The following is a 16,814-nucleotide window of genomic DNA, read 5'->3' on the forward strand; positions in this document are numbered from 1 at the left end:
CAGGTCTAAAAGTATAGAGATTGTTGGTGTATTGTTAGAGGATGAAACGTAGGTACCTTTACTTCAGACAGGTATAACAAACGTGGATGATTACAGGTTTAGTCATTTCATATATTTATTAGGTGAATTAAATATTTGATACAGCCATAGGACTCAAATAAGAGCATAAAAGTTGAAGGAGACTAATTTTATTTCTCACTTTGTGCAACTGGCAATATTTACATAAATATTTAAAATCACAGGCACAGTAGTTTTTCAATTACCATGAATCATAACCCAAGGTGACATGGACCAAAACTGGTTCAATGCCTTAAGAGTGGAACAGAGATTCTGCCTGAAACTGAAACACCAGCAACCCCCATGAAGCGCCACAGTTAATGAGTGGTTTGCTGAACATGGATAGAATTCAGCCTCAATAAATACATGATAAAACAGGAGTTGTTCAATTTGATAAACTCTTTGGTTAGTGTCAGTTGATCTCAAAATGTATTTGTATAGTTAGACAACCTTACATTTAAAAATATGAAATGATACCTCTTCTATCAAAAACCTGAAGCTCTCAGGTGAATTTACACTATGCTTTCAAATCACTTGTTTTAGGCCAGTAGTGTCGTAATGGTGCCTGCGGTTAGACACAGCTGTATATATGACAGTCTTTTTTTTTTTTTACACAATGATGGTGATAAAGTTGAGGGATTGCCCTGTGTCCATAGCTCTTTCAGGTTACGAGGTAGTGTGTGGTGTCTTCACTTGCTCTTGCCCATAGAGGAGCGTAATGGAAGAGTGCCCTCTGCACACGAGTCAGGGTATTGCATCATCTTCTGCCACAGAGTCACCTCCTCCCCTGTAGAATCCACCTCCACTTCCTCCTTCCCAACCTTCAGTGTGGCTGAAAAGAAGGGCACCAGAAACACAGTGAACTAAAGTAGGTGTGCCCTAACCTCGTCCCCAGGCTATTGCACAAAGCGCATATAAGCCTGGGATAATGATTCAAAGTTGGCCTTAGTGGGTGTGACCATAGGTGTTGTGGGATTGTTTGGTAGATTAAGCCGATGCTATTTGCACCGGGAGTTTCTCCCGGTCTTTCTGTATCGGCTAACAAAAGCTAAAGTTTGACGCTTTGGTTCACCAGACTTCACGCATTTGGACAGAAATGTCAGGGAATGAGATTTATTTTAACAATAGGCCTACTGCTCTTAGTAATTTGAACTGAGGTAGCTTCACCTTACTACCAACATTGGCAAAATAGGTGACCTACAACGGAATAGTAAATCAAACACGGTAAAATGGTAGAGCAAAACTGCCAATGTATATAAACTGATACTTCCCCGCCATAAATCAACAAGGTGTTGTGTGTCATTAACTGTGGCTTTGCTGAGTCGAAACCCCACCCAGGAAGATAAAGGTGTTGTGTCATTACCTGTGCTGAGTCGAACACCACCCAGGAAGTCATTACTGGACATGGCCTCCCGGTCCCACACTGTCAGCTCTAGCCACATCTCACTTAGCTGGTCTAGGGTCAGGTCTTTGTACACAAATGTGTGGTCGTAGTGAGGGTTCAGAGTTTTCTTCACCACTGGAGTCTTCCTCTTAGTGGACTTAGCCTTCGATGGCAACAAGTACCTAGGTTTAAAAGCATGAGTGAGAAGGACTGCATTTTGATGAAGGCTAGGTGTCTGAATTTTTCTTAGTAATAAATAAAGTATGTTCTTAAAATGAGAGGGAGTTGCACAATCTCAAGTGAGGATGATGAAACAAAATTCATCTCTGTTAGAGTGAACGTGGAGAATTAGTGACATCATGCCGCCAGCTAACCCTTTCACAAAGGAATCCGACGTGTCCCCTGCTTTCATTGCCGTCAGATTCTTGGCCTCTTTGATCAAGACGTGCAACTCCCCTCCCTGCTCCGTCTTCTTTCCTAGAGAGAGTCTCTTGCCTAGGGGAGATAGTAGTGTCAGACAGCCACTGGTAGGGATTGGTCTGACAGATAGTGCTGACTGAGCTTTTCTGTTCGTTTGTTCTGTCGACACGGACACTCGTACCTTTGGTCTTTTCAGTGGGTGATTTCTTGGTCGAGACGTACTTCAGGGAAATCAGCAGTTCTCCTTTGTACTGCGAGAAGGCAGAGGACTGCAGTGGTGACGCCTATAGAGGATAATAGTCGGTAAAACCACTAGACCATAGGGTTGTACTGTAGATTAGAAATACATTTAGTGATTGATGTGTAGGGCCTGCAGTGTCTTCTGACCTGACCAGGAACAACCGAGCCCTAGTGATGAGACTATTCTGGCTTACTTTTCCCATGATCGCCACACACTCCTCGTGGCCTGCGTCGAGGTTCCTGCAGTCCAGAGGCACCTCCACCTCTCCAAGGAAGGCATTACGGCCCAAGCGGGCATGGTGCCAGACGGAGAGCTGGAGGGAACGATTGAGCACCTGGGAGCGACTGATGGGAAACTGAATGAGGAGAAGAGAGGAAGTGGGAGAGAGTGACACATTGCTCTCAATGATCCGTCAACTATATCTTAGTTTTCCATCCACCCTCTCTGGCCTTCGCATCAGAGATACTTGTTCACTATACTCCGAGTTAAGAGGGCAGCAACAAAATCAATATTTGTTTGTCTTTCACTAACGGCGATTAACTCTCCTTATCTTGAATGCCAATATCAATCTTACTGCCTACTGAAGGAGGAGGCATTATCAACTTAACAACCAGCCATTGAGTAATACGGGATGTGTACAGGGTTAAAGTTCATCAGTGTTCATCTAATTCTACTGCAGTTCCAGAGGGGCCATCACCTTTAGGGTCTCATTGTAAGTGGGGTCCACAGTGTTATGTTTAATGCTGGTTTTTTTCTTGCCAATGCGAGACTTGTCAGGGAGAAGGTAGCACTTGACATACCTGCAGGACCAAAAAAAAAAAACATGAATATTTTCCTACATGTTAACGAGATCCAATGAAGTCATATTCCATCTGGTCCTGCAATACCAAGAAACTATACTGAACAAAAATATAAAACGCAACATGTCAAGTGTTTGTCCCATGTTTCATGAGCTGAAATAAAAGATCCCATAAATTGTCCATATGCCCCAAAAATGTATTTTTCAAAAATGTTGTGCACAAATTGGTTTACATGCCTGTTAGTGAACATTTATCCTTTGCCAAGATAATCCATTCACCTGACAGGTGTGGCATATCAAGAAGCTGATTAAACAGTATGATCATTTCTCAGGTGCACCTTGTGCTGGAGACAATAAAAGGCCACTCTAAAATGTGCAGTTGTCACACAACACAATGCCACAGACGTCTCAAGTTAAGGGAGCGTGCGATTGGCATGCTGACTGCAGTAATGTCCACCAGAGCTGTTGCCAGAGAATTGAATGTTCATTTCTCTACCATAAGCCTCATCCAACGTCATTTTAGAGTATTTGTGTGTATGGCGTTGTGTGCGCGAGAGGTTTGCTGATGTCAATGTTGTCAACAGAGTGCCCCATGGTGAGGTTATGGTATGGGCAGGCATAAGCTATGGACAAGGAACACAATTGCATTTTATTGATGGCAATTTTAATGCACAGAAATACCGTGACGAGTACCTGAGGCCCATTATGAGGTCCATTTCTTTTAAGGTATCTGACCAACAGATGCAAATCTGTATTCCCAGTCATGTGAGATCCATAGACTAGGGCCTAATGAATTTATTTCCTCATATGAACTTTAACTGAGTAAAATCTTTGAAATTGTTGCGTTTCTATTCTTTGTTCTGTTATTTAAGTCAAAATATAAAGTGCCTTCATTTCCAAACTACAAATTTATAATTATTTTTCTTCCGTTAAATATAATCTTTACAATTCTTCCTTTTGGATCTCTGGTAATGACCCCTGGGCACATCAAACATTTTGTAAACAGGACAGGGTCTTATCTAAGATGATCTACGTCAGGGATCATCAACTAGATTCAGCTGCGGGACAATTTGTTCTTGAGTGGATGGTCAGTGGGCCGGAACATAATTACAAATAATTTGTAGATGGCAAACTGACCGCAAAAAGCCCAAACAGATATTTTGACGAAAACAATCAATTCAAACCTTGCTTACATTTGTATACGATCACATGGTTCTCTCTGATGCATGGGAATACTTGAACCGATTTCTTCAATAAAAATTACTTGGAGCTGATTTCCTGGTGTTTTTAAGTGTTATGTTCAACAATAAAATAAAATAAGTAAATAAAAGTTGCTCAGAAAACTTGGGGGGGTCAAATAAAACCACCCACAGGCCAAATTCGGCCTGCGGGCCGCCAGTTGGGGAACCCTGATCTACCATAGGTTGCAATAAGTCTCGTCATGTTTGTATGACAGTAGATGAGATGCGTTGTAGAGAATGATTTCCAGTAATCCTGTTGTTAACTCTAGACATACACTTCGGTGTTATTACTGTATGACATAATGTAGAATAGTGTTGGTCTCACTTGAAGGAGTGGGGGATACTATCACTGTTGGCAATGACATGATGGAATGCATCTGAATAGTGTAAAGCAGCTTTGTTGAAAGAAAATTCCAGAGCGGCATCCACCATGACTTTCATCCACCCAGTGTTTTCAGATGTGTGGATATGAAGGAGAGGAAACATTATTGAGATGCACCCATCATTTCCTACTGAGACAACTATTAGACCCTAGTCCTGAGGGGACACTCACGGGTTTGAGCGCTGGCGTCTGGCGTCCCCGTGGGCCAGCGAGTGACACTCCTTGACGAGGACGGCCAGGCTCTGGGTGGTGTCATCGTAGCTGATAGAGAACACAATGTCCCCGCTCACCTCCACGCTGTCATAATCTCCTGCCTCACTGTAAATACTCATCAGACTGCCCAGTGTGCTCTGTGGTGTGGACACACACACACACACACACACACACAGACTTCTGTTAGTAGTTGGTTTAAATGCATTCATAGACTACAATTCTAGAACATGGAATTCAAAGTCAGTCAAATTTGCATGCCCTGAAGCAAATTTTAGCGTGAGCTAGTGTTGCCATGGTAACTTAATTAGGCAGCAGCTCACAACACAAACCAGGATATCCTGAATTGTCTCAAAGTTTTGGTTCAATAAATATCTTGAGGAACTCTAAAAATAGCATCACACACTAACTAGAAGCTTTGAAAATAGGATAAGTGAGAATCGCATGCATTTACCTTGGAACCGCGAAGATTTGAGGTACTTGAGCGCACCTTCTTTCTATGGATGCTCACCAAGTTATCAATGTCTTCATCTTCCTCGTCATCCTGCAAGCACAGCAAACATTTAAAATCATGAAAAAGACAACGCAACTGCATCTCTCACCAATACTAGCACTATAAGGAAGTATTTTAAAGTATAGTGAAGTGTTATGCATTAGAGTCTGTAATGAGGAAGAGGTACTGCTCACTGGCACATTGAGCCCAGGCACCGACTTGCTCCGGTCACCCATAAAGCCCTCTGATGCCTCAGCCCCCTCCTCACGCAGGTCCAGCACAGATGTGAATTCTGAGTGAAACCCATGGAGACGCATTAAAATGGAGCATATCTTTGTTAACTCAAACAGGCCGGATGCCCTTAAAACAAAACAATATTTGAATAGAGTTTGGGAGTCGGGGCTACTGAGGCGACAGACACACGAGTCTCACCGGAGGGTTTCTGAACTCGTCTGACACTCTTCTTGAACAGGCCGCCATCTTCCAATGCGACAGACCCCGTGCCGGGACTAACACTACGACAATTTACTACGGAGGACTATGGAAAGAGACAAGGGTTACAGTCAGGTGTGACAGTATAATATGTATTGGCTGGAGACATGAGGACTAATACAGGGTTAGGATCAATTCCATTATTTTTCAGGTGGACTTTTCACTTGCAGACTTGACTGACTGCACTGAAATGGAATTGACCCCAACACCTGATTGATAGGTAAACGGTCTCCTTACCGTGTCTGTGGTGGAGCTGTGGCTACTGACGAGGTCTGCTTTGACTAAAACATTCATACTGGACCCTGTTGGACTAGACTGACCTGTGCTCTCCTCCTTCCTGGATCATAAACACCATTTCATAATGAGCAGACATCCTATAAAGCAGTTTTGTTAGCATGTAGCGCTAATGCTATAGGCCTATTTGTTTGGATGTTGACTTACCTTGGTAAGAGAGGAGTCCCAAGAGAGGACTCAGTGTCTGTCATGACACTGTTCAGGCTGGCTTTCTCTGCAGGCTCAGTGTCCCTGTGCTGCTGTTGCTCCTGCTGCTCCTTGGTCTTAACTCCCACGGATTCTTCGGAGACTTCGTCTAGCAGACTGGGAAGGTCGAAATAAGTGTCAAAATGTTATATATTGAATTGAAACTCCATCCACATATTACAGTAACTGCATCACACTATTGACTGTAAAGCCTGTGTTGTCCCCCCAGATAGAAATAGGACTCACTCCTTGTTGGAGGCTGCTAGGTCCCTCAGTCTGGGTCGGGGAACAGGGGTGGTGGGCTGGCTGGGGTTCAACTCTGTACTCTTCAACAGGAGCGCTCCCATGTTCTCCCTCTTCCTCACTAAAACAGAACACCAAGCTTTAGCATGACAGGCAACTGGCAATATGCTGACAGTGGCTTCGTTCATTCAGATAGGGATTTCATTACTGGGAAGTGCAATTGAAAAAGTACATAAACAAAAGCTATGCAGTAACGGAGCTTCTTACATATTAATATTGAAATTGAGAAGAGAAAATAGGACAAATTGCTATGCTGCCACGCCACCGACAATGACATTCCACTCCGCACCAGCAGTGAGAGTCATTTACGGTTTCCAATTGAGTAGAGCGTTGCCCACAACTTGGTGGTTCCTGGACTCACATGGGGGCCTCTTTTTGAGGGAAGTCCTCACCATGTCGTGTCCAGGGGCGGAGAAGAAGCGGTTGACTCGCTGGTCATAGAACCAGTCTCCAGTGCACTTCTTTAATTCACTGGAGAAAACACCACCACGTTAAAACATCATCAAATATATGGACCACAACTTTAAGGGTGACATGCTGACAGTGCAAAAACTCAGCGCTGTTGTAAAAAAAACAGACAGAAAGACAGAAAAATATTTTTTTACACGAGTTTAGAATGCAACAGATATGCATAGGGTGCATCACAGATCCACGAAATGTAAACCCGCTGAAAGTTATCGTCTCCTCGTGGGCGTTGTACAGTGAGTCTTTGACAATAATAAAAACATCACGCTTTGCATATAGATACAGGGATCATCGCCATTTACATGCTAAAGGACAGGGTGGGGTGATGTACAGTACAGAGAAATTGACTCTTACGCCTCTTTAGCACACACACTGCACATCCAGGATCCATTGGGGCACACTGCGCGGCAGTTGTGGCACACTTGGTGATTACATGCCCTACACTGGCTGGAGCCAGCAGACAGTGGACCAAGTGGTTCCTGGCAGCGGCCGCAGCTGTGCTCACTGTACTTCCCACTACTACGCTTGGCGCCCTTCCTCTTAATGTCCAGCAGCTCCGTCTTCAGCTTCCTAAACAGGGGGACATTGGTTAGACCCTTGCCTTTTGGCGTCTGTGTTGACATCTTTGCCTAACTGGATGTTGAAAGTCTAGTGACTTCCTCCAGCTGCACTCGTGAAATACTGAGTTGAATGCTAAATTCCCACCAGCGTCCACTGTATTGCTTTCACCGGTCCTATCTTTTTAGATCAGATTAAGGAAATGAGACAAGGGCAGGAGGAAGCCACTTTAGGACTATTGAGATGCAGCTCGGGAGGGGAGTTCTCACCGGACACGGTGCTCCTCAGCCTGCCTCAGTTCCTCGTCCCTCCGCAGCACCTCCAGGATCAGCTCCTGCTCCGAGTCAGTCAGGAAGGCCACATTAATCATGTCTGCAGCCTGTGGCATTGCACCTCCGTCCCAGGCTAACCTCTTAGGGATTGTCACCTTAGGCCAGACAGGTTCCTGCTAGCCAAAGAAGAGAACAGGACTGAGTTCAGAAGGCACAAAATGGGAACATGTTTTATCTATCTATAAGTTGTCCTCTGTGGTTTCTGCCTGAAAATGCCTTTCTCCTGCACCATAGCTTAGATTTGAAATCCCTCATGATATCACAGTGAAAACCAGTGTGAAAGTCCTAATCCCAAACATCAGCAGCATTGAAGATGGAGTAAAGCGGATCGAAGGCTAAGGCTCCTTTACCCCCAGCTAATGTCCATTTAATGGAGGACCCACTTTTAGTACAAGCAATGACCTCATATACAGTACAGGCTACTCAGAAAGAGCACAGCATTACAGTGGACCACTGCAGGAGAGAGAGTGCATTTAAACAATGGAGGGCTTGCTGTGAGGGGAAAGGACAGAGACAGGTAGAGAGCGGTAGACAGTGCAGGACTAGCAGACATACAGACAGACAAAGGGGACTGTTAGTGGATGGTGTTACCCTTACCTCCTCCACTAGTGAGCCTCCATGCAGAGAGGCTGCTGCTGCCACAGTACCAGCCTGTCAGAAGCCTCTCACTCTGCCTTGCTGGAGCAGGCTGGGTAATTAGGGAGATGGAGCTGGCAAGCATGGACAGACCCAGACAACACAGTGACCTAGCTTAGAGCCAACACCCTGAGATGGCCCTGCTGCAGACAAACCAGAGTGAAGGTGGACTAGTGGAACATTTCCATGAGAGACTGACCAGGTAAATCCAGGTGAAAGTTATGATCCCTAATTGATGTAACCTGTTAAATCCCCTTAAAAATCAGTAGATAGAGGAGACAGGTTAAAGAAGGACTTTTAAGCCTTGAGACATGAGGGTGAAGAACTGCAACACTGCTGGGTATTTCATGCTCAACAGTTTCCCTTGTGTCTCAAGAATGGTCCACCACCCAAAGGACATGCATCCAACTTGACACAACTGTGGGAAGCATTGGAGGAATGCCATCAACACTTTAATAGTCCATGACTTGAAGAATTGAGGCTGTTCGGAGGGCAAATGGTGGTGCAACTCAATATTAGGAAGGTGTTCCTAATGTTTCGTACACTGTGTAAATCTCACCAGGATGTACAGTACTGTGTCATTTCCACTGGAGTAAACACCAAACTACAACACCTTTAACAAACTAAGCCTATAACGCTGTACTGTATATGCTTACATCATGTAGAAAATCCTTTGCAGGGAAAGAAAACAGCCCTGCTTAAGTAGATATTGAGCTTTTGGAGTCAGGTACACAAACCTAATTTAACATTTGTTGACATGTGGATAGTGGTTTTATTTCAGCATGTCATCCTATAGTAAATTATAATAGGAAGACATGGGAAAATAGTCTCTACCTAATCTTACTCTGACAGACGCTGGCACGCATATAGAATAGATGGATGACAAATAGGATCCAGGATCCTTGAGGTTTTAAACCCCTCTGACAGGGTGAAAGTTTGCTTGAGGGAATGGAAACAGGAAAGCTAAAAACAACACGAGCTCAGCATATCACAGGGTTCCCACCCTCTAAGGACATAGAGCGGCGGGTGGAGTGCACTGGTTAAACCATTTGTTTAATCCTGACATCAAGCCTGTCATCGGCCATGTTCCAGTTATGAGCTTCAAGCTCAAGGTGAATCCAGAACCTCAGAAGACATTGAATAGTCAGTCGGTGATCAACCTGTTCAGTTAGTTGACAGTTTTAAAAAAAGGCACTTCCATTTTTTGATAACTCTGAATTTACTGTGAACACACTATTTTTAAGGCAAGGCAACGTTTTTATCTGTTCAGGAACAGTTTCAGTGTGAGCCAGCACATTCGAGAAATAGTGTACAAAAGTATTGTTTGCTTCATCATGACCACATGGTATGGAAACCTGAGTGCCAAGAAGAGAACAACTGTCCAGGGCAGTAAATATGGACAGCAAAATAGTTAGCAAACCTCAAAAAGCAGTTCAAACATATACAGTGCATTCAGAAAGTATTTATACTCCTTGACTTATTCCACATTTTAGAGCCTGAATTCAAAATGGATTAAATATATTCATTCTCACCAATCTACACACAATACCCAATAATGACAAAGTGAAAACATGTTTTTAGATATTGTTGCTAATTTATTGAGAATGAAATACAGAAATCTCACATTTACATTAGTATTCACACTACGGCTGACCCCAATTTACTGGTCGATAGGCTGTTAGTCGACCAAGATTTTACACACACACACACACACAGTCAAAAGTTTGGACACACCTACTCAAAGGTTTTTCTTATTTTTACTATTTTCTACATTGTAGAATAATAGAAGACAAACTATGAAATAACACATATGGAATCATGTAGTAAACAAAAAAGATGGATATTTATTTAGATAAATGTAGATCTTTTTTTATTTTTCAAAGTAGCCACCCCTTGCCTTTGACAGCTTTGCACACTCTTGGCATTCTCTCAACCAGCTTCACCTGGAATGCTTTTCCATTTGTCTTGAGGGAATTCCCACATATGCTGAGCACTTGTTGGCTGCTTTTCCTTCACTCTGCAGTCCAACTCATCCCAAACCATCTCAATTGGGTTGAGGTCGGGTGATTGTGGAGGCCAGGTCATCTGATGCAGCACTCCATCACTCTCCTTCTTGGTCAAAAATCCCTTACACAGCCTGGAGGTGTGCGTGTGTGTGTTGGGTCATTATCCTGTTGAAAAACAAATGATAGTCCCACTAAGCGCAAACCAGATGGGATGGCATATCGCTGCAGAATACTGTGGTAGCCATGCTGGTAAAGTGTGCCTTGAACTCTAAATAAATCACAGACAGTGTCACCAGCAAAGCACCATCACACCTCCTCCTCCATTCTTCACGGTGGAAACCACACATGCGGAGATCATCCGTTCACCTACTCTGCGTCTCACAAAGACACGGTGGTTGGAACATAAAATCTCAAATATTTACTCAAACCAAAGGACAGATTTCCACCGGTCTAATGTCCATTGCTCATGTTCCTTGGCCCAAGCAAGTCTCTTCTTATTATTGGTGTTCTTTAGTAGTGGTTTCTTTGCAGCATTTCGACCATGAAGGCCTGATTCACGCAGTCTCCTCTGAACAGTTGATGCTGAGATGTGTCTGTTACTTGAACTCTGAAGCATTTATTTGGGCTGCAATCTGAGGGGCAGTTAACTCAAATGAACTTATCCTCTGCAGCAGAGGTAACTCTGGGTCTTCCTATCCTGTGGCAGTCCTCATGAGAACCAGTTTCTTCATAGCGCTTAATGGTTTTTGCGACTGCACTTGAAGAAGCTTTAAAGTTCTTGAAATGTTCTGTATTGACTGACCTTCATGTCTTAAAGTAATGATGGACTGTCATTTCTCTTTGCTTATTGGAGTTGTTCTTGCCATAATATGGACTTGGTCTTTTACCAAATAAGACTATATTTTGTACACAACCCCTACCTTGTCACAACACAACTGATTGGCTCAAACGCATTAAGGAAATAAATTCCACAAATTAACAAGGCACACCTATTCATTGAAATGTATTCCAGGTGACTACCTCATGAAGGTGGTTGAGAGAATGCCAAGAGTGTGCAAAGCTGTCAAAGGCCAAGGGTGGCTATTGAAGAATCTCAAATATAAAATATATTTTGATTTGTTTACCACTTTTTTGGTTACTACATGATTCCATATGTGTCATTTCATAGTTTTGATGTCTTCACTATTATTCTACAATGTAGAAAATAGAAAACCGCTTGGCATTCAGGCCAAAGCATTCAATCTTGGTTTCATCAAACCACAGAATCTTGTTTCTCATGATCTGAGAGTCCTTTAGGTGCCTTTTGGCAAACTCCAAGCGGGCTGTCATGTGCCTTTTACTGAGGAGTGGCTTCCATCTGGCCACTCAACCATAAAGGTCTGATTGGTGGAGTGCTGCAGAGATGGTTGTCCTTCAGGAATGTTCTCCCATCTCCACAGAGAAATTCTGGAGCTCTCTGAGGGACCATCGGGTTCTCGGTCACCTCCCTGACCAAGGCCCTTCTCCCCCAATTACCCAGTTTGGCTGGGCGGCAGGCTTTAAAAAGAGTCTTGGTGGTTCCAAACTTCTTCCATTTAAGAATGAAGGAGGCTATTTTGTTCTTGGGGACCTTCAATGCTGCAAACATTTTTTGCTACCCTTCCCCAGATCTGTGCCTCGACATAATCCTTTCTCTGAGCTCTATGGACAATTCCTTTGACCTCATGGCTTAGTTTTTGCTCTGACATGCACTGTCAACTGTGGGACCTTATATAGACAGGTGTGTGCCTTTCCAAATCATGTGATAAATTCAATTGATTGGACAAGGGGACTCGTATTAACTTGAAGAAACATCTCAAAGATGATCAATGGAAACAGCCAAAGCAAAGCTGGAATGACTTCAGAACATGTAAGTCCTTGAGTGGCCCATCCAAATCCCAGACTTGAATCCCATTGAAAATCTGTGGAAAGACTTGAAGATTGCTGTTCACCGCCGCTCCCCATCTAGCCTTTATTTATTTTTATTTAACTAGGCAAGTCAGTTAAGAACAAATTATTATTTACAATGAGAAAATCTGCAAGGAAGAATGGGAGAAAAAAAACAATTCCAAATGTGCAAAGCTGATACAGACATACCTAAGACGACTCAAAGCTGCAATTAGCTCCAAAGGTGCTTCTCCAAAGTATTGATTCGAGTGAAATTTTCATTTTCAATAAATGTGCAAACATTTCTAAAAACATGTTTTCACTTTGTCATTATGGGGTATTTTGTGTAGCTGGGTGAGTGGAAAAAATGATTTAATCAATTTTGAATTCATGCTGTAACACAGCAAAATGTGGAATAAGTCTTAGCATATTGAATGCTTAATCGGAACTGACTTTTGTACTCCGATGACGAGGCGGTTATGTTGTTGATAATGGTCTCCGGTCCTGATGTACGTACATATGAACTATTGAATCATGGAGATGATCAGGTGCCCTTCAGTCTTAATGATGATGTATTTTTCACTCAGAATTCTTGATGTTGATTGTGGCTTTTAGACCAATGATGATGTAATGTATAGCCGTCTAACAGGAAACTGCACTTTTGTAGTTTGTATAGTTAATTTATTTTGAGGATGATGAAGTCCTGACCGCTTTTAATGTCTGTTTTTATGTTGTGAAGCCAAAGACACATTTCCACATTGGGTGGACAATAAAGTTTTTCTAATTCTAATAATGTTGAGTGAGTTTAAGCAGAATTTTTTTTTTCAATTCCTTAGCCCTCATTAGCACAGTGTTTGTATGCTGTGTCACTCACGCAGAACTTTGGAGGAAAACTTGTTCCTCATTGTTTTAACGCTTGAGGCCACTTGACTCACACTTGAGAAGTGTACAATGCCTTGTAGAGCAGCTCAGCAGGCAGCTGCCTACTTCAACGGAATGAGTGTGTCACAGAGACAATGACAGTGCCCTGGGATATTCCTAGAGTCAATAGACACTAAGAAGGATATGAACAGAAAGAGTGAGGACAAATTGTGGGCATCTTAGGCTGTGTTTACACAAGCAGCACAATTCCGATGTTTTCGCCACTAATTGGTATTTTGACCGATCAGATTCTTTGCCAAAATATCAGAATTGGGCTGCCTGTGTAAACGCAGCCTCATTGTGGGTATAGGCTATAATAAAGGAAAGTTAATTCCAATTGAACAATGCATGAGAATAGCATAGTTTAATGTAAAATTTTCTTGAAAGTAACTAAATAAGGAATGTAAGTCTAACAGCAAATGTAGGACTATTTCAAAGTATGTAATTTACCTCATTGCCAAAAGGACTTAACAAAAAATGCAGTAGGCTACATTTGATTGTTTTGTTGTAGTCTACTGTGTTTTTCTAACAGCCAAAATGTAATAAAACAAATCTATTGTAGGCCTAGAGACAATGCATGATGTGGCTGGATTTAAGATTGTGTTGGCAACACATCCAATTAATTGGACATTATTGAAAAAGCGCAGTTGTTTATCAACACACATGATTTGCTGAATAAGACAACCCTACATAAGTAATGCATCTGAATGAGCGCGCGCAAATATAGTTCATAGAAGATTTGTCAGTCTCAAAAAACGTATTTTAACACCTGTGTAGAGGGTGTTTTAATTCCATTGAGAAAATCGAAAACTTCACTTCGATTGTGAATCAAATCAATTCACCATACCACTTCCTTCGTTCCCAAATCTTGGAAGGGAGGATATGAAAAATAATCAAATGGAATAATACCAATTTTAGAGCAGACTGGTAGCGGGCAAAACAAGTGCATGGGGATATCGTTTGTTCGCAACGTCAACGAATCGAGGATAGTAAATAATTCTTAAGGGAGGTTTCCCACATCAGGAAAAGGTATTCAACAATTTACTGTCGTGTAAACATTTTTTTGATTGCAACTGTAATTCAATAAAACAGTTTGAATGAATGTTATAGATCACAACAAACTCAACTTACCTCTCTACCCTTCGCTGCAATGTGTCAGCGTGACTCCAACAGTCTACCTTCCAGTCTTTTTCCTGCACTCTGAAACTGTTGACTTTCAGCGTTGGTTGTAATCATTACATCCCGGAAGATATGGAAACTTTGTGACAGCGGTGGGGCGACAAATAGCTACAGACATTTTCCGCAGCAGGTGCATTCCCTCTCTCTGCTCTATTTCCCTACTTTTCTGAGAAAAATGCAGAAGCACTGCTAATTAATTCAATACCAATAGTTTCCACAAGTAAATAACCAAACCCCGTACAAATAACTTAGTAAAAAATGAAATAATAATGTGGAGCATTATTGTATTATGGAAATAAAGCAAGAGGCAAAATACACAAATACTTAGCTATTAAATAAAAAAAGTTGTTTTAATTTTTGTGTGTAATTGTATAGTATAGCCCTTATTTGAGCAGATATTTCATCCTATGGTTACAAGATTTATAAAGAAATGTGTAACAAATGTGTTCCCAGACAGGCACCATGTGGCAAGTCAGTCATTGCATGTGATGACATTTTGTCAAATCAGTTGTAAAACAACTGGTAAAAATCTGCTTCATTTTCACATTGAATAAACCATGTTTTTCCTAAAATAGCTACATTATTTTTTCAGTGCATTCAGAAAGTATTCAGATCTCTTCACTTTTTCCATATTTTGTTACGTTACAGACTTATTCCAAAATGGATTAAATTAAAAATGTTCCTCATCAATCTACACAATACCCTAATGACAAACCGAAAACCGTTTTTTAGAAATGTTTGAAAATTAATTAAAATAAAAAACTTAAATACTTTATATACATAAGTATTCAGATCCTTTGCTATGAGACTCGAAATTGAGCTCCTGTTTCCATTGATCATCCTTGAGATGTTTCTACAACTTGATTTGAGTCCACCTGTGGTAAACTCAATTGATTGGACATGATTTGGAAAGGCACACACCTGTCTATACAAGATCCCACAGTTGACAGTGCATGTCAGAGCAAAAACCAAGCCATGAGGTCGAAGGAATTGTCCGTAGAGCTCCAAGACAGGATTGTGTCAAGGCACAGATCTGGGGAAGGGTACCAAAACGTTTCTGCAGCATTGAAGGTCCCCATGAACACAGTGGCCTCCTTCATTTTTAAATGGAGGAGGTTTGGAACCACCAAGACTCTTCCTAGAACTGATCACCCAGCCAAAATGAGGAATCGGGGGAGAAGGGCCTTGGTCAGGGAGGTGACCAAGAACCCAATGGTCACTGACAGAGCTCCAGAGTTCCTCTGTGGAGATGGGAGACCCTTACAGAAGGACAACCATCTATGCAGCACTCCACCAATCAGACCTTTATGGTAGAGTAGCCAGACGGAAGCCACTCCTCAGTAAAAGGCACACAACTGTACGCTTGGAGTTTGCCAAAAGGTGCGTAAAGGACTCTCAGACAAGGAGAAACTTTTTGGCCTGAATGTCAAGTGTCACGTCTGGAGCTGGCACCATCCCTACAGTGAAGCATGGTGGTGGAAGCATCATGCTGTGGGGATGTTTTTCAGTGGCAGGGAGTGGGAGACTAGTCAGGATCGAGGGAAAGATGAATGGATTAAAGTACAGCGAGATCCTAGATGAAAACCTGCTCAAGAGCGCTCAGGACCTCAGACTGGGGTGAAGGTTCACCTTCCAACAGGACAACAACCCTAAGCACACAGCCAAGACAATGCAGGAGTGGCTTCGGGACAAATCTCTGAATGTCCTTGAGTGGCCTAGCCAGAGCCTGGACTTGAACCAGATCGAACATCTCTGGAGAGACCTGAAAATAACTGTGCCGCGACACACCTCTGTCAGGTTGGATGAGCTTGAGAGGATCTGCAGAGAAGAATGGGAGAAACTCCCCAAATACAGGTGTGCCAAGCTTGTAGTGTCATACCAAATAAGACTCGAGGCTATAATCTCTGTCAAAGGTGCTTCAACAAAGTACTGAGTAAAGGGTCTGAATACTTATGTAAATGTAATATTTCCATTTTTGCTTTGCCATTATGAGGTATTGGTGTGGATTGGTCAGATTTATAGTATGCTCAGATTCCATGTCTGTATTGAATAGTTTATCATCTGGCAAATCTAATAGGAGTGACCTACTATTGTTGGTATTAATGTTATTATGAGAGACTGGGCATAGTTGTGAGATTCTGAGTGTATGGTCAAGGAAACAGTGAAGCATGTGTTGTTATATTATTGTAAGTATGTTGAAGAGAGGGACAGAATGAAGTGTAGGGTCATTGAGGTTGGACAGGGGTTGGACGAGATTAGAAGGGATTTGGGGAATGGGGGAGGGTCTATTAGAAGTTAGTAGGGCTCTTT

General features: G+C 42.4%; 1 protein-coding gene across 7 annotated transcripts; it reads right to left on the reverse strand.

The window, feature by feature from the left end:
- Positions 1 to 97: 97 nt before the first annotated feature.
- Positions 98 to 14,599, reverse strand: LOC106604763 (synaptotagmin-like protein 4). 7 transcript variants are annotated; one of them, XM_014199774.2, is made up of 18 exons: positions 14,457 to 14,554; positions 8,455 to 8,567; positions 7,795 to 7,970; positions 7,322 to 7,537; positions 6,864 to 6,973; positions 6,446 to 6,563; positions 6,161 to 6,316; positions 5,957 to 6,056; positions 5,660 to 5,765; positions 5,422 to 5,519; positions 5,189 to 5,278; positions 4,696 to 4,874; positions 2,800 to 2,902; positions 2,296 to 2,457; positions 2,043 to 2,145; positions 1,816 to 1,936; positions 1,421 to 1,623; positions 98 to 889 (listed from the first exon to the last, which is right to left on the reverse strand). In XM_014199774.2, exons 3-18 carry the CDS (start codon positions 7,911 to 7,913, stop codon positions 747 to 749), a joined length of 2,127 nt encoding a protein of 708 aa, XP_014055249.1. In that variant the 5' UTR covers positions 7,914 to 7,970; positions 8,455 to 8,567; positions 14,457 to 14,554; the 3' UTR covers positions 98 to 746. The 7 variants fall into 7 exon arrangements, with proteins under 7 accessions (XP_014055249.1, XP_014055250.1, XP_014055248.1 ...); XM_014199775.2 differs by having other exon boundaries at positions 7,795 to 7,973; positions 8,455 to 8,636; positions 14,457 to 14,545; XM_014199773.2 differs by having other exon boundaries at positions 8,455 to 8,636; positions 14,457 to 14,544.
- Between the last annotated feature and the right edge of the window lie 2,215 nt (positions 14,600 to 16,814).

This window comes from Salmo salar, chromosome ssa05 (assembly GCF_905237065.1).
Source record: "Salmo salar chromosome ssa05, Ssal_v3.1, whole genome shotgun sequence".
Lineage (NCBI taxonomy): Eukaryota > Metazoa > Chordata > Actinopteri > Salmoniformes > Salmonidae > Salmo > Salmo salar.